The sequence below is a fragment of the Labrus bergylta genome, chromosome 10, assembly GCF_963930695.1.
Source record: "Labrus bergylta chromosome 10, fLabBer1.1, whole genome shotgun sequence".
NCBI lineage: Eukaryota > Metazoa > Chordata > Actinopteri > Labriformes > Labridae > Labrus > Labrus bergylta.
In genome coordinates, this window is record NC_089204.1 from 1,457,465 (window position 1) to 1,484,417 (window position 26,953).

General features: G+C 39.8%; 2 protein-coding genes across 7 annotated transcripts in view; both read left to right on the plus strand.

Annotated features, from left to right (window-relative positions):
- The first annotated feature begins 643 nt into the window (after positions 1-643).
- Positions 644-15,666, plus strand: si:ch73-193i2.2 (transient receptor potential cation channel subfamily A member 1). Of its 4 annotated transcripts, none has more exons than XM_020646156.3 (19): positions 646-943; positions 2,367-2,499; positions 2,572-2,729; positions 4,175-4,261; positions 4,716-4,866; positions 5,299-5,460; positions 5,597-5,706; positions 5,847-5,952; positions 6,288-6,316; positions 7,124-7,215; positions 7,337-7,451; positions 7,546-7,716; positions 8,021-8,091; positions 8,418-8,585; positions 9,042-9,160; positions 9,903-10,107; positions 13,427-13,634; positions 13,707-13,765; positions 15,167-15,666. In XM_020646156.3, the coding sequence occupies exons 1-19, from the start codon at positions 857-859 to the stop codon at positions 15,384-15,386; spliced, it is 2,451 nt and encodes an 816-aa protein (XP_020501812.2). In that variant the 5' UTR covers positions 646-856; the 3' UTR covers positions 15,387-15,666. The 4 variants fall into 4 exon arrangements, with proteins under 4 accessions (XP_020501813.1, XP_020501812.2, XP_020501810.2 ...); XM_020646154.3 differs by having other exon boundaries at positions 647-943; positions 15,164-15,666; XM_065959870.1 differs by lacking the exon at positions 646-943 and having other exon boundaries at positions 2,364-2,499; positions 2,580-2,729; positions 15,164-15,666.
- A 151-nt stretch (positions 15,667-15,817) lies between these two features.
- ubr2 (ubiquitin protein ligase E3 component n-recognin 2) overlaps positions 15,818-26,953 on the plus strand; it is a 35,875-nt gene continuing 24,739 nt past the window's right edge. For all 3 annotated transcript variants that reach the window (XM_020646108.3, XM_020646109.3, XM_029279759.2), the window contains exons 1-10: positions 15,818-16,067; positions 19,739-20,022; positions 20,120-20,198; positions 24,268-24,381; positions 24,530-24,660; positions 24,931-25,069; positions 25,285-25,347; positions 25,527-25,647; positions 25,730-25,837; positions 25,959-26,047. In XM_020646108.3, the coding sequence (XP_020501764.2) occupies positions 15,984-16,067; positions 19,739-20,022; positions 20,120-20,198; positions 24,268-24,381; positions 24,530-24,660; positions 24,931-25,069; positions 25,285-25,347; positions 25,527-25,647; positions 25,730-25,837; positions 25,959-26,047 (1,212 nt within the window). In that variant the 5' untranslated portion in view covers positions 15,818-15,983. The remainder of the gene's footprint in view (positions 16,068-19,738; positions 20,023-20,119; positions 20,199-24,267; positions 24,382-24,529; positions 24,661-24,930; positions 25,070-25,284; positions 25,348-25,526; positions 25,648-25,729; positions 25,838-25,958; positions 26,048-26,953) is intronic.

The window sequence follows — 26,953 nt, forward strand, 5'->3', positions numbered from 1 at the left end:
ATAAGAAGACACAGCCGCACACAATCACAATCAGTAAGGCACCAGGGGGGAAAACAAGGAGCAGATCTGAAATGACAATAATGCTAAAAGAAATGGACAGAAACTAAACATAATCTTAAGTAACTTGACAGGTTATGTCATAAACACATTAACATGTAAATTTATATAATACAGTATTGTATTTATTCAACTGAAAAGTTAATACTTTTATGATTGGTACTAGATTATGTCTGGATGCTAATATTTTTGTTTCTTAAATTCCTCACTGGAGGTTTAAAAAAAAATCACTGCAACATTTTTATTTTAGGTGTCCCTCTGTTGTCAATATGAAGATATCTATTTTGTGGAACTCACAAGTTCAAAACAAACGAACCAGTTAACCAACATTAAGTGTTTTTTTTTCTTTTACATATTTAAAGTTCTCTGAATAATACGTGTAGGTCAGCTGTTTGTTGAAATTCAGCCCCTCACTGATGGAGGGAAAAAAACTTGTGTTTTGACACTTTTGTTTAGATTCTTCTAAATGATGGACATGAACCTGGACCTGAAGCCTCCACCCTCTGATAAGACAAACCATTAACCTTTGAACAGGCCAGCATGCTGATGAATGTCACTGTCAGTGGACTTTATGGTTTTGTTTTGATCACCTACAAAAACCATGAGATAAAGACTCAGACAGATCAGCTGGTCATGCTTTCTGAACCACCAGCACTCCAGCAGGATTCAGGAGCTTCAGCAGGTTTTCAGTAGTGCCTGCCTGAACTTCTAGGCCAAGCTAGTTTCAGGAGGAGAAGCTGGTCTATCAGTGTGGGAGTCCGGAGTTCTGACCTGAGGAGAGGACACTCTAAAAGTCAGGATGAAGAGGGGGAACCAGAGTGGACTAACAGGCCTGCAGAATCCTGGATTGGAGCTGGAGATGACTCTGAGCACCAACACAACCCAGGTGAGATCAAACAGCAGTCGGGTCCACATGCAGTGTGAGGGTTTGTTTCAGTCTGCTGGGAGTCCCAGCTTGGTGGAGCTTAACCCGTTAGCACTAGAACATATTTTTACATGACACACTTTGAGATTGAAAATACATAAAGACAGCAAAGTTAAACAATAAAAAATCACTAAAACAGTACACTCCATCCTCCTGGTAAAAATAGAAAAATAACAGTGCACTTTAAAGGCTTACTATGCGATTTTTTGATCCAGCATGAAACCAAAACAACTCGCGCTGCATTGTTGTGTTAGCATGCTAATGCTAGCAATCTTTATTATGCTGGTATCTTCACACTGCATGTAAATTTACCTGAAATGAGCGTGATCTAGAAACACAGTTAAGCAGTGAGTACAGTATGTTATTCTTCTTTTCTCTAGTCCCTCAATTAAACAACTTTTATACACGAGGGGAGGAGTCAGCCGGCCGTCCCGACGATGTAAACAAACTGAAGATATGACTCTGAAAACTCTGAAAACATCACAGACAGTGGGACTCGGGTGTTACACCCATTGTAGACAGTCATGATTCACAGAGTTATTTTCAGAGGATATACTTGATTTCTATTATATTTAAGTGTGAAAAATCACATAGAAAGCCTTTAACTGTTTTGCAAATCAAGCTGATGGGTAGTCGTGATAGCAGAATTTGAAATGATACTATATTAAAATCAAATTATATTGATACTTGTTTATGCCATGGCAAAAAATTGTAATTCTTTGCCAAATATTGGATCATTTCTTATCTTTTATAATCCAAAAAATACATCTAAACTCCTGCACATGTATCTAAATTGCAAAAATAAGTTGGCAACATTTTGATACCGAAACATTTCTTACATACTTACTGTAGATACTTACAGTTTTTGATGAGAACATTCCTCTTCTATTCACCTGTTTTAATAAATAGATGTGGTTTTACTCTTAAGCTTTGGCACTTTTCATATCTATTGTTAAAATAACAAATATTGTATTCTTTTAAAACGTTGAAATCCAAAAAAGTATCGAAACACTTGAGAACCTTGTAAAAACTATTACAATCACAATGTTATTGTTGCACTTGTTTTTGCTTTCAGGTCACTGGGTGTACTGTCGTGGATTTTTCTGTTTGATGAATAAAAGATCTCAAGTCAAGCCGTTTGTATTTGTGTATTTTATTGCAGATAATAGATGATCTTTTGATCTTGTGTTAGTGTTATCTATGAGTTAGCACTCATTGTTATTTCACTGTAGCGCACCTACATGATGCTCTCGTCCATCTGACACACAAACATCTGTTGCAAAGCAAGTCAGTGTGACTGAGGTTATGTACGGTCACAAATAAACAGCAGAAGTAAGCACAGTATTTTTCCACTACAGTACTCAGGACTTTGATTTGCCCTCAGGTCTCAGGGAGTCCTCTGGTAGTCGGGTCTCTTCAAAGGTCCAAGTCCAGGATGTCAGAAGCAGTCAAATCTGCAGCTTGGTGGACTTCGTACACCTGCAGCCGCTGGAAGAAGAGAAGAAGAAAACTAGAAGGTGAGACTGAGTCCGAGCATATTTTCAAGATCTGAATTTTCTTAAAGTTTCAATGTTGTGATGAACATGCAGGTGTTCAGTTGGAGACACGGTACAGAGGTCTGGCTGAGGATGATGAAGGTGATAAGGAGCAGAGGGATGAAACTGACACGAGTAAAAACCAGCAACTGAATCGAAAACTTCTTAATCACTTCAGACAGCTGGCTGCTTCTAACTACGACAGTGACCAGGTAACACAGAGCATCCTTAACCGACCAGGTACAAATATTAGAAAGGGCGTGTACAGACATTTTAATCTGGGGTGGTCTTACTGGGGTACCGACCTATGCAGGGGGAGGGGTATGTGTGCAGGCATAAACATGAATAAATAGCATGTATTTTTCCTGTCTGTATCCACCCCCCATATCTACTACCACTTCTTACATTGAAGCATCATACAGATGTTATATTACTGTTTTAACATTAAGAGTTAGAAAACATAGTGGGGGTCAAGTTATGTATGGTTTCACTCAGCTCCTGCCCAAACTTGATTAAAGGTTTGGTTTCACATGAAAGGACGGTCGGGACAACTCATCCTTCTTTTCTCCATTTTTTGAAAGTCCCACATTATTTGTAGTTTTCATTGGCGCAATAACTGAAGATTATTAATCAGGTTGATAACCTTCGAAAAAGCACAAAAGAACGTATGTTATCATTACTAATCATCACTCAAATAAACATTTCTTTTCCACTACTCAAATTAATCAGACAGCATTGTCATCATTATTCTTACTGAAAATTAAAATGACTGAAAATTGTAAAATAACTTTCTGTCAGCACAACATCATTTCCTCAAGGTAACAGAAATCATACCAGCAGCATCTTTCTTCTGACTCCTTCACCTCTGTGTGTGTGACAGTGAAAGGTCCAAGCAGGTGTTCAGGATTCCCTGATTGTCTGATTGCTTGCTGTTTGCTTCTTCTCCATGTAGCCATTTTGTGAGTCACAGAGTTCTCCAGCTCCTTGTCACCAACAGCTGGACTGGAGTTGGTACTGCATTCTCAACTCACTCCGTTTTGACTGAACACTGGGAATACATATTCTTAGCTTTTTTCTATACTGAATTCTGTACAGATGTCCAACCTCATGGTTTAAAGAGCTAACGGAAGAAAATGAATTAAAAACTTAATTGAAATGCAAAGGAAGCTTACATAGTCCAAATAGTTTGGATTTTAAAAAACTCTGAAAAGGCAAATAGCCAATGATAGGCTATCATTTTGAGGCGGCAGCTGGGGTGGCTAGGCAGATTTCAAGGGGGGGCTATGCCACCCCTCTGGACACACCCATAGGACACTGCCTAGGCTAAAACTTAAAGGTGACACAGACCATTTTCTTAATTATAACCACTGCATACGTACAAAACAAGGTCTGAAAGAGATGTAAGCGACTTTGTACCCCAAAGTTGTGTTCAATGACAATAACCTTGAAAGGCAAATGTGCAAACTGGGAAGCAAAATTTGACCAATGCTACAAACATTTTGAAGGCAGTGAAAATGTGTGACGTAGATGGTGAGGTGTTGAATTGAAGCAATGTTTTTTAATTGATGATTCTCAAACATTATATTATAAAGGTGAGTATTAATTAATTAAGTGAGTAATAATTACTCCTCCACACCTTTTGTGTGTTTTTGATTAGGTTGACCTTCAGTTTCTGGATGAAGTGATTTCTGACGGGGCTGATCCAAACAGCTGTGACCGATATGGACAGACCATCATGCACGAGGTCATCATATGATGTTTTCCATTTTTTTTAATTCTACATTTTTTTGTTTGGTTTTGCTTAAGCTGTTTACTATAACAGGGCCATGCTACAAAAAATACAGTACAATGAGTCACAATCCTCACATTGAGTTTAAGTGTTTCTTGGGGGGCGCTGGTTAAGCTGAATTGGTAGAGCAGGTGCCCCATGTACAGACTACAGTATAGCCTTCATCGCACTGGTCTTCAGGTTCAGCTCTCAGTCCTGGCCCTGTTTGGAGCACGGTATCCCCCAGTCTTGTCTTTCTCAAAACTGTTCTATCAAATAAAGGCTATAAGCTCTTCAAACATTTTGTGCCAACAAGTGCCTTTTAAGAGACAGTCAGATAAAAATAGAATTAACAATCATTTGTATTTTTTTTTTTTACAAATAAAAGTTTAATTGCACACACAAACACTGCTCTGTTGTTATTTTTCAGATTTCCAGGGCATGGAGTGTGGATGTATTGCGATTCTTCTTCGACCGGGGCGCAGACCTCCTCCGACCAGATCAGTTTGGAGTCACAGCACTTCATGTGGCCTCGGCGCTGGACTATCAGGACATGGTTCAGTTCCTGCTAGACCATAACGGTTAGTGTGAACAGACAGAGTTAAATGAAGGCTTTGGGACTATAGAGAACACAAGGAGACACAAAATGACCAAAATGATTCAGCTGGACCTTTTGCATTTCTCTAAGAGCGGTTGGCTGTAGGACTATGGGGGGGAGGGGCTATTTTACATTCTTGTGCCTAAGGTACAATTCTCGTAATATGTCCCTAAATTATTTTCAACATTGTAATGAAAACCTGAATCCTGAACTTTTCTTTCCAGGCTATATACAAAGTTCAGCTGCCTACATAAACATTGTAATAAAATCAATGACTTTTTTTAAAAGCATTCAACAACTAACACTCCTGTACGTTTCTATTTTGGGAAGAATATCGGAAACTGAAATTGTCCAGATTTGTTCTGTTTATTCAAACCTGATCTGATCAAAGGGTTTGTGCATTTGCTGTCCTCAGCTGACCCAGAGGCTCGGACTCTTCTGGACCAGCAGACTCCTCTTCACTATGCTGCCAAGAATGATGCTGCAGGTTCAATCAGACTGCTGCTGCAGGCCGGAGCCTCCATCAGATGCATCGACTACAAACACAGAACTCCACTGCAGCTCGCTGCCAACCTTGGTACGACCGTCATCATCAACCATAACAGACATCCCCCCCTACTTCTACACTCTTATCACCACTGATATCACCATGACTACACAACTGATATTACCACTTATTCTACCGGATCAATACTAGCTATGTGTGTTTTCAGAGCGCAGTGAAGCAGCTCGGGTGCTGTTGGAGCTTGGAGCGGAGGCTGGGATGATAGACTCTGACGGACAGCTCTGCATAACTGCCCTGACCGGTCGGATGAGCCCTGTGGTAACAATTACTTACCTACTGACAATTTACAGGGTTATGACTGGTCCAATAATAAATGAGTATTGACTTACAGTAAAAAGAAGAGAGTACAATAGAACAGGGTGTATCTTGTTTGTGAATAATTATATTGTTGTGTTCAGGCCCTGCTGGCACTCAGCCAGTTCCATGTGAGTGACAGATTAACCAGACAGCAGTTCTACTACCTAAACCTGCTGGAACCAGAAACAACCAAGGCTCCCCAACAAGGTAGCACTAACACTAATGCATTCATTTTTCACTGGTCCATGACTCTCCATGGCATCTTTAATGGACTTTTACAGGTCATTTACTGGTCTTCCACTCACTACCAACTGGTCCAGAAGAAAGATGAGACCAGTATAGTTTTAGTCTTATAGTCATCTGGGAAAATACTGCGATGGCATTGTTGTCCTTCTTGCTGTAATTGATGTTAGTATTAAAACTGCTGATACTGATACTGCTTTTTTCCATTTACTATATGATTGTATACATTTTCACTTATTGGTATGTCTGTCTGCTCTTCTGATACTCTGTCTGACTGACCATCTGTTTGTGTTTTAAAGAAGCCGTCATCAGTGAGCCAACATCTCCAGTAAGTTTCACAAATTAACTTCACTTTATTATAGTGTGTGAAGTTAGCTGAACTGGAAACTATTAATCAATCAATCAATCAATCAATCTGTATTTGTATAGCGCCAATTCATAACACATTTTATCCCAAAAGAGAAGTTAAAGACCTTAATTTGTGTTATAGTATTTAAGAATATAAGACCCAACATTAATCCGTCATGAGCACTCCGTAACATTTAGTAAAGTTACAGTGGAAAGGAAAAACTGCCTTATCACACTACATTGTCTTGCACCGATTTCAGCTTTCATTGTGCAGTGGTGAGTGTATGATTTAACGAACTACAGAGCGCAGAAGTGTTAAAAGTGTATGGTGGAATTTAAACAGTGTGCAGTTTATAGTAAAGGAAAATATAATGTGCAGTGAGGTAGCAATGTAACAAACCAGTAACCAGTGTGCAGTGTGCAACGTGTACTCACTTCAGTGTGCACTGAACATTGATCATTGTACTGTGTGCTGTACAGATCAATATGAACAGTGTACAGTGTATAGTGAACAAACCACAGTCTGAAGAGAACATAAAGTTAGCAATAACAGTTTACAGTGAAAATTGTGCAGTGAACAGAGTAAGGTCTGCTGCAATCTGTTTACTGTGAACCATGTTTTATGAACCATGTATAGTGAACAGTTAAAAATTACCTGTGTAAAGTTGGAAAGTGAGTTTGTCTTGACCCTTGTGTATTGAACAATGTATAAGGTGTCACACTGTATTGTGAGCGGTTAACAGCAAAAAGTGTAACTTAAGCAAATCTGTTTGGTCCCTGCTCTCAGCTGGAGGTGGTGGTGCACCAGGGGAAACTGGACCTCATCATGCATCCAGTCTTCCTTAAACTGATTCAGATCAAATGGAAACTATACGGCAGGTAAAGTCCAATCTGGTTTTGTTTAATTCACTGTAAATCTTCACTGAGTCGACCCTTAGATGATCATATCCCTGCTCTACCTGCCTGTTTGTCTCTACCAACCTGTGTGTGTCGGTGCCAGACTGGGGGCTTGGCTTCTCCTTATCCTCAATATCCTATTCAATGTCTCCTGGACAACCGTGGCTATCTCTGTGTCTGTCCACAGAAACTCACCTGATCGCTACACCCTCCCTGAGGTGATGTGTCTGTCTGTCCGTCTTACTGTCTTTACCTTGCTGACACTTTTTTTTAACCATCTGTCTGTTCCATCACTTTGTCTGTCCCACTCAGGACTGGTGGCGGGTCTTCTCTGTGGTTCTGGCACTCATGTTGACTCTGGAGGAGGTGCTAAGGGAGGTGCAGGACATCCTGCGCTCAAGAAAGAGGATGCGCCTCTGGCGTCAGTGGGCTGAGCGCCGTCTCCATGATGACCTGCAATGCTCACATCCTATGTGGCCTCAGGTAGGAAATCACAGGTTCAACATGAAGTAAAATCCATTTGTACCAAATATGAATGTGCGACCACCATCTGGATTTCAAAGCTTGTAGAATACAAGCATGTGTGTGTGCGTGTGTGTGTGCGTGTGTGTGCGTGTGTGTATGTGTGTGTGTGTGTGTGTGTGTGTGTGTGTGTGCGTGTGCGTGTGTGTGTGTGTGTGTGTGTGTGTGTGTGTGTGTGTGTGTGCGTGTGTGTGTGTGTGTGTGTGCGTGTGTGTGTGTGTATGTGTGTGTGTGTGTGTGTGTGTGTGTGTGTGTGTGTGGGTAGGAGAGAGTTTTCCTCTCAGCTCAGAACCAAAGGATTTACAGAATGAGAGGAAACTACCGTCATGACCTCTGGTATGACCCATATACACACAAACACTTTTTTGTCAAAGGTAACATTTTGAATAGTTGTATATAAAAAATTCAATTCAATGATTACAGTGATAGAGTCAGACTGTCATAACAACAATGCTTTTATTTCACATGAAAAATTCATCAATTATAGTCCTAAGACACATACCAGAACAAAAGAGTTTAGAATGTTCTTCTCAAGGTGTTGAATGTAATGAAATTATAAACAAATTAATTATTGTTTTTAATGTTTTTTTTTCTTGTTACGTAAGGAGGCCAAATAACTAACGACTGTGTGTGTGTGTGTGTGTGTGTGTTGTGTGTGTCAGGAATGTGTTTGACTGGGTGGTGTACTCTCTGCTTACAGTGTCGTTTAGCATCCACATGGTCGACGTGTTTCAACCATCTGTCACTCTTCATACCCTCAGCCTGCGTCTGTTCTCTGTCAGCATCATATTTCTGTGGCTGCGGCTAATGAAGCATGTCAGAGCCTTTAGGTAGGCAGACACCTGTTTAGTTTCACTGTTACAGACTATTGTTTAGCAGTGCTCATGTTCCTTTGGGAGGGATAGTCAATGGTCAGGTTACACTGGGATCATCGTCTTTGATACAGATGTTAAAGGGTACTTTTTCTTTCAATTAAATTGCCTCCTCACATCCTCTCTCCTCACCAAACCATTGCCCCTCTGCAATCATATAGAATGTCTCATTCTGTAAAGGCCCCTTACGCAGCTGAGGAGAGAGGGAAAACGCTCAGGGTGATGAAACACAGATCATGTATCCTACCTTGAGGTCTTTTGGCGTGACTCTGATGTGGAAGTGGAGCAGTTAGGGGAAGGAACCAAAACTCAAAACTCTACAACAACCATTCTCTTGACGTACACAGCACATCTATCTATCTATCGATCTATCTATCTATCTATCTATCTATCTGTGTGTTTCTGTGTGTGCAGGTTAATGGGTCCATTCATTGTCATGTTGGGAAACATTGTCGGGGATGTGATGTGTTTCCTGTTCCTCTACGCTGAGATCTTCATTCCCTATGCATGCAGCTTCTGGATTATATTTGGAGGTCTGTGTGTGTGGGATCTCCAGTTTTCTTTCTGAAGCTGGTTTGATTGGTTCCTGAGGTTCATGATATTTATACCATATGTCGTAAATTTGTAAAAATAAAAAAATGGCTGGACACAGAAATAGGAAATAAACAGCGAAATGTAACACATAAACTGACCTGAAGTCAAAAGTGTAAAACTAAAATATGCATATAACACCCACAAGAATACAATACTGTACTTTTTCAACTTGTCATCAATCAATCAATTTTTATTTGTATAGCGTCAACTCATAACAAGTGTTATCTCGAGACACTTTACTCTTTGTCTTTTAACATTACAAAAATCAGGTAAAAGACCTTACTTAAGGCTACTTTTTTGTCTTTAGCTTAGAGTACTTAACTTGCTATTTGAATTAAACCCTGCTTTTATTTTGAAATAAAGTAAGGACCTTGAGGTAGATAGAAGGTTACGGCATTAATTTAATCACAGAGAAAGGAACTCGCTACGGATCAAAAACTAATGGAAAACAGCTCAAAGGAAAGGTAAAAAAGTGAAATGTTTAAAGTCATAAGGCTTTGACTTTAGACTCGTCAGCCAGGCTACAGTGCACCTAAAGGGACAAAATATTTCAGACCTTATTTTAACTGCGAATAACTAATTGATGCTGACAGCCCTAATTTATACATGAAAGCTAGAACCATTGACAAATTAGCTGCTGTTTAGATTTCTTTCAACCAACTGTCCCTTTTCCCTCTTCAGGCTCCTCATCAGTTCCCAGCATGCAATCTGTCTCAGGCTTGCTGTTTAGTCTATACCGTATCACTCTGGTGGATGAGTATGAGTACACTGCAATGAATGAAGTGGACAATGTCATGGCTCCTCTTCTGTGTGGGACCTTTTTGGCTGCTTCCTCCATTCTCTGTGTGAACATGCTGGTGGCCTTGCTGACTGACACCTTCCAGAGGTCAGAGGTCATAGTTTCTCCATCCTCAAAACATATTTCTAAATGCTTAAACTATAACTGAGCAGAGATACCCATCATTGTTTTCACACTCTGTGACACAAATTAGAACTGATGATGATGGATTGTAGTCTGACATAAATCAGCAGCACTTTAATTTGGGTAGTTTAAAAGGCAGTGAAGTGATCTTCAGTTTTATATATGCAGTAACATGATGAACATAATAATAATTAAAAACGCAAGCGGTGATGAAGGGCCCTCGCACCCCTGTGCATGTCGGGGTGTGTTGCGACCGCGGGAGTGCAGCAGCAGCAGAACGTGGCTAAGCAGCAGGCCGTGCAGTCCGATTTGTGTAAAAGTTGTACTATGGTATGCTAAAATAGGCAGCGTAATGAAGATCACAAGAGCAGTCAAGTTTTGGTATTTTTTTCCAAACTTGACTGCTCTTTTTTTCTAGGCTGCGTAAACATAGTGAAATGAAAATGACAGATATGACAAAGGAGACACCAGACACAGTGTTGGTGGTCAGAGCGTCAGAGGAACATTTAGCAGGTCAATAGTGTGTGACTGTTGAAATGCTTTCCTGTAAGAGCAGTTCAGGATGGCACTGTCATGATAGCTATGAAATTTGGAGGAAATTGAGCATTGTATATAGGATGTAGTACTTATTCTTTGCAGTAGGGGGCGCTATGGTTGAAGTTGACTATTGTTATGTCAATGTGTTCAGAGGCGAACCCTGATCATACATGTGAAATTTCAATCAGATCAGACATATATAGGATGTAGTACTTAGTCCTTGCAGTAGGGGGCGTTATGGTTAAAGTAAATGATTGTTATGTCAATGTGTTCAGAGGCCAACCCTGAACATACCTGAGAAATTAGAAAAAGATCAGACAAAGTATATAAGATGTAGTACTTACTCCTTGCAGTAGGGGGCGTAATGGTTTAAGTATATGATTGTTATGTCTATGTGTTCAGAGGCCAACCCTGATTATACCTGGGAAATTTTAAGCAGATCCGAGAAAGTATGTATTATGTAGTACTTGGTCCTTGCACTAGGGGGCGCTATGGTTAAACTTTATTATTGTTTTGTGTCACTGTGTTCAGAGGCCAACCCTGATCATACCTATGTAATTTCAAGAAGATCAGATAAAGTTACAGCCACTTCCTGTTTGATGGCGATGTGATTTGTGGACTTCCTGTTGAGTTTTGGGCGTGGGTGCAAGGTTTTGTCATGTTGGAAATGCATAGTAAAATTCAGAATTGTAGGTTCAACGTGCTGCGGGGGCTGAATGTTTGAAATAGATGTTTGACTTTACTACCAGGATCATAAGAATGAAGTTTCGGGACAGTACGACTATGTTAAGCCCGTGGAAAAACTACTTCCTGTTCGATGGCGAGCGACGCGCCCGTATGGCGAGAGCGTTGGACGTAAGCGTTTGACCTTGAAAGTGTTGTATGGCCAAGGTGTTAGCATGGTCCACACAAATTTTGAGGGGAAAATGAGCTACCGTGTAGCAATGGCTAATGCTAATTGAGAAGCAGTAACTTCCTGTTGTCAACAGGTGGCGCTGTGACTAACCAAAAAATGTCCATCACGGATGTGTTCAGGGCGGGTCCCGTATCATGCATAAGAAATCATAATATTATTGAACACTAGACAGAGATATAAGCATTTACTTTTTTGGCAAGTTTTGCCCTTTGACAAAATAACGTGCAGAGCACAACGAGATATGCTGTTACTGTATGATAGCCTGTCTAGAACGCACGGACACTGAGATTGCGTCGATCGGATGAGCGCCCTCGGGCAAGTTCGTTCAAATAGGAAGGCTGAAATCGGCGATTTCGAGCAAATTTCGGGCCATTATCGTGAAATTCAACTTTAATTTGTGGACTTCCTGTCAGGTTTTTTGAAACGCTACAAGAGGATTTTTAGTCCGTCCCAACAAGCTTAATATGCGTACCAATTTTCATGAGTGTACGTGAAAAAAACCTTTATGGGGAGGCCATTTTGAAAATTTCAAGGGGGCACCACTGAGCCATTTTGCGAACTCCGCTTACAAAACCACCAAAATATCAAATTTTTCACGAGATCTGATGACCCTCAAAAGTGGCCACAAAGTGGCGGAACAATAGAAATAATAATAATAATGATAAAAATAAAAATAAAAATAAAAACAATAATCGCTAGGGTTTCAAGAAGGTCCTCGCACGGTTCGTGCTCGGGACCTAATAAACAGCTAACGTGAAGATTACCAATGTGATGACTGTAAAAAGTGTTGCATAGTCCAGTGGTTAAATGACATATAACTCACAGGCTGAACTGCAAAAAGCTTCAAATGCCAATGGGACATAAGTGCACAATGCAGAGATTGGAACTGAGCATTAACTGGTCTGCAGAATTTTTTTTTATTTTACTTTATTTTTTAACCATTTATGCCTTTATTTGACAGTACAGGCATTGTAGGGGATGTCATGCAGCAAAGGGAAGTGGCTGGATTTGAACCCACTACTGCTGAGACTAGGATTGAAGCCTCTAACCGCTCGGCCATTGTGAACCCTGCTAAAGTTGTTCATATTTTATCAGTTTTTATGCTTTTCCTGTTGTGACTTAACACCTCACCTGGTCTGGACGAGGTTATAATGAAAACTTCTATTAGATTTGTCTTTAAAGCCCTTTGGCTTTAAAGCCCTATCCTTCCACTAATGCTTTTTCCTATGATGTTCTCTGTGAGCTTAGAATATCTCAAAGAACAATTTGTTATTGGTTAGCTCTTCTTCAAGTTTTGGAGATCTACAAAAAATATATACATTTAGAAATTAGGAGGCAATACGAGTGCATCAAGTGATAAAAGTTAACATAAATGAATGCATTGCACAATACATTTCTGCAGCATTCGTCTCTTTTCTTATTTGAAGCAGTCATGGCTTTTGGCTGCAATGACTTTTATACCTTTAATTTATGTTTGATTTAACTGACTGAAGTAGACAGCCCACAATTGCTCCTTGTTTTGGAGGAAGCATCATATGACCCACAAAACACCCCAGGATAGCCTTGGTTGACAGAGAAACCTTTGATACATTGTGTCTCTAACTGGGGCTCTAGGTATTGCTTATTATTCAAAGAATCCATGGGTATGTCAAACTTTCTTTGTGGGTCAGCCGGCAACTAATCTCTACTTGACAGCTAATTTGTTATAATAAATGATTATAAAACTGCATTCAGTAAACACAAATGTTTGCATGACATTAACTGAATGTCTGCTGACAGTGGCAGTGACTGTGTTTTTGTGCATGTATTTGTTTTTATGCATGCGTATAGGGTGCATGATAACTCGAGGGCAAATGCTGTGATGCAGCAAGCCGCAGTCATCCTGCAGGTAGAGGAGTCCATGCCCTTCCTCCGCCGTTTCTATGACAACCAGTACATCGCGAACCACTGTGCACCACTGGCCGAGGCCTACGACGATGAATTTACAACAAACCCCCTTTACCATGATGAGATGGGCCACATCACAGCCCAGATTAAAGTATGTAAGATAAAATAATAAATTTTGTTGAGGAATTAGGAGGACTGTAATTGTGTGTTTTATGTCCTGTAGAATACACTGGATCAGTTTCTGGTGCTGCAGAAAGACATGGACCCAGTAGGAGGCCCTGGGTAAGAATCACTTACACAAATCTATCAAAAGATTATGTGGTGACCAAATTTACAAGGATAACACAAAAGAAAATCAAACCATGGTCTATCATAGTTTACAGCTAATCAAAACACAGTTTACTGTGTTCACATACATGAACTGAGTGAACCCATCTGTAAAGAAAAAACCTGATGCATCATTTAAAGGTAACATATTATCCCATTTTTCTAAATGTTTAAATTAGACTCAGAGCTCCCCTAAACATATCTGTGAAGTTTCTCACAAAAAAATGACTCCTGTATTTCATCTTGCCTATAAACCCCTTTATTTCCGCCTTGCTCAGAACAAACTGTTTCTGTTTCTGTAGCTTTAAATGCAAATCGGCTGTGTCTGACCACGCCCCCTCTCTGGAAGGGGATGTCGCTCAGGCTTACTTGCACCATGTCCTGTTGTTTACAGTGAGAAGGCAGACTCAGAGGGCAGAACTAACACCTAGCTGTGGGAGTGTAACACACCTGGGGGAGAGGTTACTGCCCTTTGTGATGTCATGAAGGGAAAATCCCAAAACAGCCTGTTTGAGCACACATTTTCTGGAAAGTGGAGCAGGCAAAAGATTGGAGATAATGGATTTCTCTTTTATTTGGGGGGGTTTTAGACGGGCTAGGTACACATATACAGTAAATTTTAGAAACCCATTGTAAAGTGTATTTTGCGTAATATGTGACCTATAAAGTTTTGCAACTTATCAGTGATATATTCTTCTGATGGTACTCTTCGAAAAAAAAAACATATTAGTCAAAATATCTATAGTAAATAATAGACTAGACAGTGTACAATGTAAAACAAGCAAGTAAGTATACAAGTACATTTACTCAAGAACTGTACTTCACTAGAATTATGAATTCCTTTTACTCATGTGAGTCTTGAGTGTACTTTTTTCTGCATTACATTTTACTAGACACTTGATTTTTATAAATAATATACAATATATTATTGTTATACTTGCTGATAAATGATTATAAAAATTTACAGATTAAACCAAGTACATTAATGCATTACTAATATGAATCATATTACATATATATATATATATATACTTCCACAAAAAGCGTCCATCGGTACTGACTTATTAAGTTTCAGGTCTTTTTGTAATTTGTTCCAAGTAAAGGGAGCACCAAACTATTAAAGTACTGTTTATTTCAATCCTAATTGATGTTCTTGCAGTGTGCGACGAAAATACATACATCATTTATTGTATTCCCCCCAAATACTCACTCAAAATTACTATCGCTAAAAATAGTCCCCAACAAATGTGCTATTTCCTTCTATTTTTTAAATGAAAACTGAGTAAGCAGCTCTGATTGCAAACAACAGACTTTTCCTTTAAAATCAAATTGACCAAATTTTTTTTTTATCAGCAGCAGAAATGTCCAGAAAGACCAGAACCTGGATCAGAACCTAGACAATCAGGAGCTGGGAGACCACAACCTACATAACCAGGAGATTGAAGACAAGAACCGACACGAAAAAGAACCACAGGAACAGGACCTGCACAGCCAGGAGCTTCAGGCTATAAAAGAAGAAATAAAGCAGCTCCGGACTCTGGTCCAGCAGCTGGTTCAGACCAGGTCTGACTGTTAAAAGTTCTGAGTCTGAGGAGATAAACCTAACTGATCTGTCCAGATCATCCAGGACCAGACTAGAACACAAGAAGAAAGCAGTCCTTCTCAGATTTTATATAATAATTGAATAAAAAGGAGTGAATTTGTAAAAGTGATCTCAGAGGTTTGAACATGAATTGAGTTTAAGTCTTGTATGACAATCAGATTACATTTTTTATGTTTACAATACAATGCATATTCCTTTCACTTTGACATGTAGGCTAACTATAAAAGAATAAAATTGAGTGAAAAAAAACGGATTGAACATGTGATGACAACTTTAATGCGACTGCTAAATTTAAAGATATAAATGTGATGTATTTTAAAGCTGTCTTCTCATAGTGAAGTAGGCTATACTGCTGATAAATGGTGAATGGCAGCCATTTCCACAATATAAGACCACAAAAGTGAATCACCAACAGAAATACACCCATAAAGGCTTCAGTACTGTTTGAGCTGTAACCATAGACTGTAGAACTGTAATATCTAGCCCCGCCCCCTCAGCTGTTGATGATTTCCGGATCCGGGTTGTTCTTTTTTTCCCCGTTGAAGCCACAGAGCAGCAGAGGGAGGAAAGATGGCGGCGGCCCAGTCCGACAGAGATCTTCCATCCGCTTTATGTGCTGAATTCCTGAATTTCTCCGCCAAAGACACCGCGTCGGTAAGCGGTACCCCGAATTTAAAGCCCAGCTGACCCTCACCTGAGCTGTCACTGTGTCACATTTAGCTGTTTCATTAGCTGAACGACACATTTAGTATTTCAACTGCCTGCGCCTCGGCTTGTTTTTCAGCCTAGCTACTGTAATGCTAATGCTAGCTTCGTTGCTCGCCTCGGAGTGATCTTTAAAACATCTGGAAGGTGTCTAAAACAGCTGTCAGTTACTCCGAGCTCACTGCCAAAACACCGACTGTCGATCTTATGCCAACAATTGTGTTTGGCACCTTGTACAACGCAGTGACAGCGTTTATTTTAAATTACAACATCCTCTAAACAGCCTCGTAATGTACAAACCTCCGCACTGGCGTTAAAGTAATCCTGGTGCACAGGATCAGATAACAGCCATTCTCTTATTTCTAACTTTGTAGATCCAACATGGGGCTTTGACAGCAATCAAAATAGATCAGGATCATTGACAGGACAGTAAATGAACCTGGACCAAACCACACGCAAAGACGTGACGATGTAGTGTTTGAGTTTATTGAGTTCAAGTCTCAATTCACAGCAAAATGTACACCTGACAATATCGTCATATGATTTTGTCCAGCATATGTTATGACATACAATAAACCTGAGAAGAGACAGTAAATGTAAACCAGTGTTTGGTCAGTGGTTAGCTCTGCTGTTAGCTTGCTGCTTTAATTAAAGGTAATCCTGAGTGTGACACAGAACTACAGGCAGATTGTAAGAGCCTGAATGAGATCACGTTTTAGTTTAATTTGACCTAATAATAGCAATCATTAAACATAATCGTATTTCAGGCTTTTCAATTTCATGCATGTCATAATGAATTGGACCCTGGTATTTAATATGCTCATGTAAAGGGATGAAGGAGAATGATGTTGAGTTATAAAATATTAAAAGATATAAAAACCCCCTTACCCGTCTTTCAGAGGGAGAGTTTCTATGACAGTCTTAAAAGAAAAGGATTACAAAACCTAAAGCCTGCCTGGTCTGAGTAACTTGTATTATGAAGTTGGATTTGAACTTTCTATGTTAAACTGAAGCTTTCTGCTTTGCTCTGTATGAAACTCCTTTTAAAGGGCTGTTTGACATGTCATCTGATGTTTCTTCTAAGTGAAATGTAAAAGTTGTGGGTGGCCTACTTCGGTTAGCCTTCTACAATGAACAGCAGTTTTGAAAAATTGACAAATTATTGTGGAAAAAAGCCAAAGTATTGCAACAAATAGGACAAGAGAGGGTCAGGGATTTAGCGTTGTTTAAGATGGATAAGCTTTGGTTTTTTTATCATACAATATAGGGCTGCTCAATTTAAGCAAAAATCATTATCTTCATCATTTTGATTGGTATGGAGATTATGATTTAACACAATTACTTGTAGATTTTACAACATGTAGATTATGTAGATTACATGCATTTATCAAACTTAAACACTTGTTTAATGCTTTAAAGGCTTTCTATATGATTTTTTGATCCAGCAGATGTCGCCCTTGAGCACCAGCATGAAACCAAAACAACTCGCGCTGCATTGTTGTGTTAGCATGCTAATGCTAGCGATCTTTATTATGCTCGTATCTTCACACTGCATGTAAATTTAGCTGAAATGAGCGTGATCTAGAAACACAGTTAAACAGTGAGTACAGTATGTTATTCTTCTTTTCTCTAGTCCCTCAATTAAACAACTTTTATACACGAGGGGAGGAGTCAGCCGGCTGTCCTGACGATGTAAACAAACTGAAGATAGGACTCTGAAAACTCTGAAAGCATCACAGACAGTGGGACTCGGGTGTTACACCCATTGTAGACAGTCATGACTCAGAGTTATTTTCAGAGGATATACTTGATTTATATTATATTTAAGTGTGAAAAATCACATATTAAGCCTTTAACATTCTGAACACTTAATAATTGAAAATAAATAAGTGAAAAAAATCTAGAAATAGAAAATAATTAAGAATGTTGAAAAATTTACCACACATGACAAAACATTTCAACAAAATGATCGCAACACATGCAGCACAGTAATCGAAATTGGAAAAACAAACTCAATTGCCCAGCCCTATAATGCATTCTCAGTGCCTCCTGTTTACTAGCAAACTGCAAATTGTAGAGCTCTGAAACTTTAAATAATATTCATGATTCAATATTTTTGACAAAAACTGCGTTCAGCCCTGACAAAGTTCCTGAATGAAGAATGCATAGAAATCCCTGTAGTCTAATTGATTAATTGTATCAGGTCAGGACCCAACATCAAACATAATCTACTGTGGTCTGTAGCTGCTGTTCCTTTGTCGTTCTTTTGGTGTACTAATGATCTTGTACTGATGCTGCAGGTCGTCCTCAGATCAGATCTGTGATCTCAGGGCCAGGATTAATAATCAGGGTTTGACACTGTGGAAGGGTTAGCTAGATGTTAGACTGTTGTCACCGTGATGAGGGCACGTAGTAGCTGGGTGCTATCCTGTTGATAGCTTGATATAGGTTTTTTATTAGTTAGGTGTTCCCCTGAGTCTAACTTTCTAACTTAAGCTCAGTATATGCTGGATAGTAGCTTGATGTTAGCCTTATTTCAGATGGTTGTTAGCTCAGGGAGAGATTAGGCCAGTGTGTCACTGAGCCTCAGCAGGTAACACTAAGTGACTGTGACAGATAGCGGATTAACCTACTGCGGATCACTGACTGCTGCTTCACTAAAGGAAAGGGGCACTGCAGCAAATGATTAGACAGTCCAAGGCAAAAGTACTACAGAACATTAGTTATAGTTTCCTCAAAATAGCTCTTAATTTGGAACTGTTAGTCCTGATTGTAGTGTGTTTAAGATTCATTGTTAGACAAAGCTACATGTCATGGCAAAGCTATACCTAACAACTGTAATTGATCAGATTGCTTTACACAAAAACTACTAAGAACACTGTGCTTCATGCTAGTACATACAGCCTGCTACTGTCTGTTGACTTTCACATGAAGTTAAAACCTGAATAGTGATTGCAAGTCCCTGTAGCCATATGCTTATTGTGTAAGCTCCTCCAAATAGAATCAAGTCATATGGTGTCATTTTTTTCTTTAAAACAAAAAACAGAATATTCACAGCTTACATGATATTAAATTAATGAAATTAAAAGGTCAAGTTGATTCACAAGACGGCTTATGTATTGAGTGACATACAAGAAAACACAAGTGGAAACCAAATACAAATATCACTGAAGCTGTATACATTAAATCGAGTCCTTGTCTTTAAAGATCGGGAAACTTAGTCTAGCCTCTTTCGCATATGAACACCTAATGTTTTCTAGAACATTTCAGGACCAACAGTAAGGAGTGAAACTCCATGTAAAGTGAATGTCTTCATCAACTAGCTCACAAAATGTTGAATACAATTACCTGTTGTACTCACACATCGGTGTCACCCTGACTTCACACAGACCCTCCACTTAGGGACTGGCTAGAAAAAGTCTGACAAGCAGATTCAGCTGTTTGTGTTCACACATGCATTCCACAATGTTGGTAAATTTTTAGAGCACCTGTCAAGAGATTTCAATTCTGATGACTTTTCTAACTATAATCACAAGAGGTTTTCCATTGTACATTGTGATATTAGGTCATTTATGTATTGCTCTCTCCACGTCCCTCATCTTCCTCTGCCTCCTTCTCAGCGGTGGCTGCTGGCGACAGATCTGCAGCAGGAGGTGTACCGTCATCTAGCGTTGTATGTACCCAGAATCTTTTGCCTGGGCCCAAGCCGGGGCAGCAGCAGGGAGGAGCAGAGGGAAGAACAGAGGGAGGAACTGGCTTGTCAGCTACTCCTCCTAGCTCCCCTGGAATGGCTCCTGTTGGGGGAGGATCCGGCTTCTGGCTTGGCCCTCCTGCAGGAGAAGAACCTGCCATCACCACTGTGTGGACATGTGTTCAAAGTGGGGGAACCCACCTACTCTTGCAGGTAAGCCAAACCCACACAATACACACACATACAACAAAAACAACAACAACACAGATCTGGTATTTATTACAATGTGTGTTTGTTTGTGTGTGTTTAGAGAGTGTGCAGCAGACCCTACCTGTGTTCTGTGCATGCAATGTTTCCTGGGCAGCGTTCACAAAGAGCATCGGTACAGGGTAAGTTCACACAAACACACAAAGCAGCTAGTTGATGTGATACTGTAGAATCCTAAATAGTTTCAGGTTCACACAGACTGCACACAGGAACCCCAAGTGTTTACCTGATGCTTTGTCACAAACAGAACTAAAACAAAGAAAATACACTTGCTTATAGTGAATATTGAATGATACTGTATTTTTATATAGTACTTAAGATGCAAAGACTTATTGCAGTGGTTCATTTGGTCTTAAAACTCTGACCAGAAGATGGTATGTGTTCTAATCTATTTTCAGGTATTTGTATAATGTTCAATGATACAATGTAAGCTTAGAAAGGACTATTAAGAACATAACACAAATAACAGTGGCCGATGAAACTGCCACAGACATAAACAACATGTTTCATACTTCACCCTATACATGTACAAAATAAAAATGAATGATATTATGAATTACCGTATTTTCCGCACTATAAGGCGCACCGGATTATAAGGCGCACCTTCAATGAATGGCCTATTTTAGAACTGTTTTCATATATAGGGCGCACCGGATTATAAGGCGCATAGAATAGAACGTGTTTACAACTGAACAAGGCTGGGAGATATTGTGAATATATAAATATAAATGCACTACGTTTTATACATAGTGCATTCACAATAACTCAACGTTGTTCAAACGTTAATGTGCATATTCACAATATCTCCCAGCCTTGTTCAGTTGTAAACACGTAAAAGAAACACAGTCTGATACCGATAATTCAAACGTTAGTGCATAACTCAACATTGTTCAGTTACGTATAACACGTAAAGCTCACTTTTTCAGTTCATTCCCCGTCCACGAATCCCTTGAATTCTTCTTCTTCAGTGTCCGAATTGAACAGTTGGGCGAGTACGGCATCCAACATGCCCGGCTCCCTCTCGTCATTATCCGAGTCAGTGTCGCTGAGCGCCGTGTACAACCAGTATGGATCAACCAATTAACCAATTGATCCATATATAAGGCGCTCCGGATTATAAGGCGCACTGTCGTTTTTTGAGAAAATTAAAGGCTTTTAAGTGCGCCTTATAGTGCGGAAAATACGGTAACTTCCACCCATGTTTAATATGAGCCCAGGTTTATTTATTTGCCGATACCAAAAGGGCTGGGGCTTGGAAGTAGAGTGAGTTGTCCTTTATCTAATCAGAAGGTTCATGTTGAAGAGTCCCTGAGAAAGACAGTGAACCTCTGTTTGTTCCCACAGGCATAGTCAATGTTTGTGCATCAAATGGGATTAGATTTGATCCTGAAAAGAAACCTGGCACTTTGCAGCGCCCAGAAGTCTAGAAGTATGCTCTGTAATTGCAGTCCAATAAATCATTTGAGGTTAAGTATTTTTTAATCTTATGAGGCAGCCATGGCTCAGTGGTAAAGCTGTTCCTTTTTCAACTGGAATATCAGGGGTTTGATAGTGCTGTACAAGTTCAGTCCATTTTGCATCTACCTTTGCACACAGAGTCACAGAGCACACAGAGAGTTTTTTTTGTCAGAAATTGCCCCATGCATTGTTTCCCCTAGGTTTACAGCATTGGGGGGGTGGGGACAAGCCGACATGCCGACACGACGACACAAACACTTGAAGGAATAAGGGAAACACTGCCATGTGTAAAAAGAAATACAATCTCATGTTGTGTCAATCCATTTTTTCGGGACAGGTTTGATTTCCTGTGTTTTTTCCACAGTTTTGTGTGTATGTGTCCCTACTTCATGAACCATTGCTCCGCAGAAATCGTTGGTAGAACCACAAAATCCTCTCAGTGCTTGATGTCTTCATGTTGTCTCGCATTTCCAATTTGGCAATGATTACAAAAATAAATGCATCAGACTCTGTGTGTAAGGTTTTTTTTTATCAGAAAAACAGACTAAGGCTGTGTTCACACTTGACTTATTTTTTCAGAAAAAAGCGCTGCTTTCAGCACCTTTTGAGTGCTTATGCGCAAGTGTTCTGTAACCTTAACAACAGGATCTAGTCTGCGGTGCAACCGCGCCGGAACACGACGCATCAATTTAGCACAAAAAAGAACAAGCGGGACGGGAAGTCAGACACCGATACAACATTAAAACATCCGGTTTATTTTCAGAATAACACCCTCCGTTTTGAGACTTCAGAAAAACCACCGTTTGTGTGTTTGTGTATGTGTTTATAAGGTTTTTATTGAGTTTTATACCACGAACATCGTATTATCTCGTTCTGTCGCGAGTGAATCTGTAACATTACCACGGAAACTCCTCTGTGTCCGTACTCCAGCTGTCCGGCTGTGCTCTCCGTGCTGCAGACTGAGAACGCAGCCGGTGGGTGTTGACTGATGAGGATGCACGGACCCGTAACAGACCGGAGCGGACACGCAATGCACACATATCTCGTGGAAGTTTGCAGTTTTTGGAGACAGGTAACTAGGGACGTAGGTTACTACCTGTCCTGATTGGTCAGCTGTCAGAAAGGCGCTTGACGTCACCCAGCGCTTTTCTGAAAAGTTGAAATAATTCAACTGAAAAAGGCGCCAGGCGCAGCGCTTTTTGAAGAGGTGTCCGCTTTTTAAAAAGGCGTCATACTTTTTCATTTTTCCATAGGCTTGTATGTAAAAAAGAAGTCAAGTGTGAACACGGCCTAAGTGTGCAAAGACATTAAGTCATATAGTCATAACATGGATGAGGTTAAACCAGATACCTGTAAGGTCCTCAGCAGTTTGTAACGCTGCAGGTCAAAGGACAAAGGACAATCTGTCATCTGCACAACGACCTGCTGAGTCTGAGACACTTAACCTGAGAGCCTGTCTGCTGCATGTGACGCTCAAACACATACACGTGTGAAAAAGTCATCCAGATCATCAGCCTTTTCCAACGCTAGCTTGCAGGAATCAGGATATTTATATAAATATATACATTAGGGGAGTGCAGAGACGTCATTATCTGTATTTTTCAACCAAAAGGTTATCCATCTGTATTCAGATATAACTGGAAGTGTGTGTGTGGCTTATACCAGAAATGTTTTTTTTTAGCTTTCTTGCAACAATAAGGCTATCATAAAGGATGAGAACAAACATAAATTTCAATTGCCAGTGCCTGCCTACAGTAGTTTCTGTCTTTGCCTCTATCCTACTTAATGGCTACGCATGTACTCAGAACTTGCCTTTTTTAAATGGAGGATATTAATATGGTTAAAAACTAAATGTTCTAAGCTTACAGGAAGAATATGCAATTTTTTGATCCAGCATGCTTGAGCACCAGCATGAAACCACAACAACTTGCGCTGCATTGTTGTGTTAGCATGCTAATGCTAGCGATCTTTATTATGCTCGTATCTTCACACTGCATTTAAATTTACACGTAATGACCGTGATCTAAATACGCTTACATGACATTCAATTAAGCAGTGAGTACAGTATGTTATTCTAATTTTCTCTAGTCCCTCAATTAAACAACGGCCGTCCTGGCGATGTAAACAAAGTGTAGCTACGGCTAGGAAAGCTGGGAAAGCATTACAGACAGTGTGACTCAGGTGTCACACTCATTGTAGACAGTCATGACTCACATAGTTATTTTCAGAGGATATACTTCCTCAGAGAGAGAGAAAGACAGAGAGAGAGAGACAGTGAGAGATGACTACAGCGCATGTGTTCAGCCTGCGAGTACAGAGATAAAATGACTTTAATAATGTGGACTAAATGAAACTATTTCAGAATTGGGGCTTTTAAAAATGGAGGATAATGATACATCTTGATAAAACAACAGTTTCTTAGCTTTATTCTGCTGTACGTTCTGGAGGTTTGACTGAAAAGAAGCTACAGCCTCAGTGAATGAATGTAGCGGGGGAAGGCAGACTGGAGCTGCGATGGCTCAGGCAGCGCATGCTGCGTCATTGAAGTGTATACATAAAAAAAATAAAATGTTTTTAATTCAAGCGTATATGGATATAAAAGATATCCGTATACATACATAAGGTCACATTGACATACAGACATGCATACAGTCAGTGTATCTGAGTGTGTTCTAGGGGTCCAAAACACAAGGTATCGGTTCCAGTGATTATATGTAACTGTGTGTTTTACAGATGACAACGTCAGGAGGTGGAGGTTTCTGTGACTGTGGAGATGCTGAGGCCTGGAAGAAAGGTCCTTACTGCAGCAAACACACACCCACAGAAAGCAGCATGCACTCACAGGAGGTGAGACGCATCCCTCTAAATACCTGTGTCTCTCTTTACCTTTGTCTATCTCTTCCCGTCTCTGTGTCTCTTTCTGTCAATTTTCTCTGCCTGTCTATTTCTTCACTTGTTTTTAGTGTAATCATTGTTTTGCTGTTTGCCCCTTCAGGATCCTGTTGCTCAGTTACCTGCTGACATGGTTGCCCGTAGCTACAGCATCTTCTCTATCATCCTGAAGTACGCTGTGGACATGTTGACCTGGGAACAGGAGGGCCAGCTACCTGAGGGACTCGCGCCACCGTACGCATGCATACTTTTTACACACACGGCTTGCTAAGCCTTTTTTGACTCCAGTGCTAATGAAGAAGAGTACACACTTTCACAATGCTTGTTAAATAAAAGACTAATTTATTACAACACATTATGTGGTCATATTTTCAAATATCCCCTACCTTCTGTAATTGTCCCTCATTATCCTTTGCCAATCATATGCATGCAATAAACTGACTTTTACTGAAATGTAATTCTTCCAGTGTTGTTGTGTGTGAGCATGTGCATATGTCTTTTCAGGGAGAAAGAAGACACTTTCTACTGCATGTTGTTTAATGATGAAGTCCACACGTATGAACAAGTGATCTACACTCTGCAGAAAGCTGTCAACTGCAGCCAGAAAGAAGCCGTCAGCTTTGCCACCACTGTGGACCGCGATGTCAGTACTCTCTTCACTAATATGTTATTCAAATGAAAAATATTTGGCCAGTCTTGAATGTCATACAAGACTCAGTGTATATGTATTCAACACATTCATGATTATAAACAATATATATAGTTTTCACGATCATATAATAGAAATCACACTTACTATACTTCTCAGTTATTATATTCCCATAACTTAAATGACTTTCTGTCTTTGCTTGTCTGCAGGGCAGAAAGTCGGTTCGATATGGAGATTTCCAGTTCTGTGAGCAGGCCAAGTCTGTTATAGTGGTGAGTTAATACCTCCTTATTAACTTAAGAATTACTTGATTTAAATGCTTACCGTATATTCAAACAAAAGTATCTCACTGTAAATATGTACATTTTTATTTTGGGAATTCTTTGTGAGAGTAATCAATTTAAACTTATTCATCTCATCTGTGTGCTCCCTCACATCCTGTCTCCTACAGAGGAACACCAGTCGTCAGTCGAAACCTCTCAGGGTTCAGGTTATGCACTCATCTGTTGTTGCTCATCAGTGTTTTGCTCTGAAGGCTCTTTGCTGGTTGGGACAGGTCATCCAGTACTCTGGTATGTTTATATTCTTTGCCCACAATCCATCTGTGAGTGTGGGTCATGTCTGCGGGCTGACAGTTTAACTGTTGTGCTTCAGATGGTCTGAGAAGGATCCTGTGTCAGGTTGGCCTGCAGAGAGGTCCAGAAGGAGAAAACTCCTCACTGGTTGACCAGCTGATGCTCAATGACTCCAAGATGTGGAAAGGTACCAACGCTTACTTAACTTATTTATTTATATATGTAGCGCTTTAAATACTCTTTAAAACATGAGATATTTCACCTCTATAACCTCCCTTTCCTCTCTCTGTCCCTGTCCATCTCTGTAGGAGCAAGGAACATCTACCACCAATTGCTGATGAACAGCCTCCTCATGGACCTCAAGTACAAGAAGATCTTTGCCATCCAGTTCGCCAAGGTAACACATCTTATACTAATAGAACGTATCTCATGAACTGTTATCTATTAACCTGACCAACACAGATGATCATTACATTTGATTACAATGCTCGACCACTACACCTGATCAATTCTACTGTATATTCTGTATGTTAAATTAGTGTTTATTGTTCCTTAATCATAAAGCTAATCTGACCAGCTGCTTTCAAAGTTCAAAATCTTCTTACCTCAAAGGTTGTTTGGCTTTTGATTACTTTAGATGAGCTGCTTCTGCAGAGTTGTGAGAAAGATGGTGTGATTTGATTAAAAGCTACGTGATATGTTCTGCATTGTACCACTTATTCGTCCATACCCACACATCCCATAATTATCAATTGTTTGATTTTGGAACATTGTTAATTGATCCACCTGTGGTGGTTATTAAGAATCCACAGTTGTGTTCAGTTTACATGTATGAAACTCTACATTATCATTACATAAATCAGAATCACTCGTTCACCACATGGACCTGCACTAACTCGCTCACAATCATCAGTATTCACAAAGCTTTACAGGAAAACATGAAAACACAATTTAGAAGAAAATATAATCATTGGATTCCACGGATTGAGGTTCTCATACTCTGGGTTACATGTTGATGTGAAAGCTCCTGGTTTTGCCTGCTTCTGTTTGTGCTTGACTGAGCGAGACTCCTCAGGTGTGACCTGTTTTTCTTAGACTGGAATTATTGAGATTAGCCTTCAATCCCTGTTAGCAGGAAATGTGACTGGAGTAGCTCTCGAACACAAAAACATTTATTTCAGTTAAGAAACAAATGCAGTAAATAATCCAGGGATCAGACTATGTAGTTTTAAAATCTTATTATCACAAGATAACTCTGAAGGGGGCACTAGACGATCAACAGAACAGGAAAGGAGGATAAAGT

Bases quoted from the DNA above. Each gene is read 5' to 3' on its own strand.
- si:ch73-193i2.2 (XM_020646154.3), top strand. From the start codon at position 857: ATGAAGAGGGGGAACCAGAGTGGACTAACAGGCCTGCAGAATCCTGGA. The intron at 5,707-5,846 runs GTAACAATTACT...TGTTGTGTTCAG, and splicing joins CCGGTCGGATGAGCCCTGTG to GCCCTGCTGGCACTCAGCCA. The intron at 13,635-13,706 runs GTATGTAAGATA...TATGTCCTGTAG, and splicing joins ACATCACAGCCCAGATTAAA to AATACACTGGATCAGTTTCT.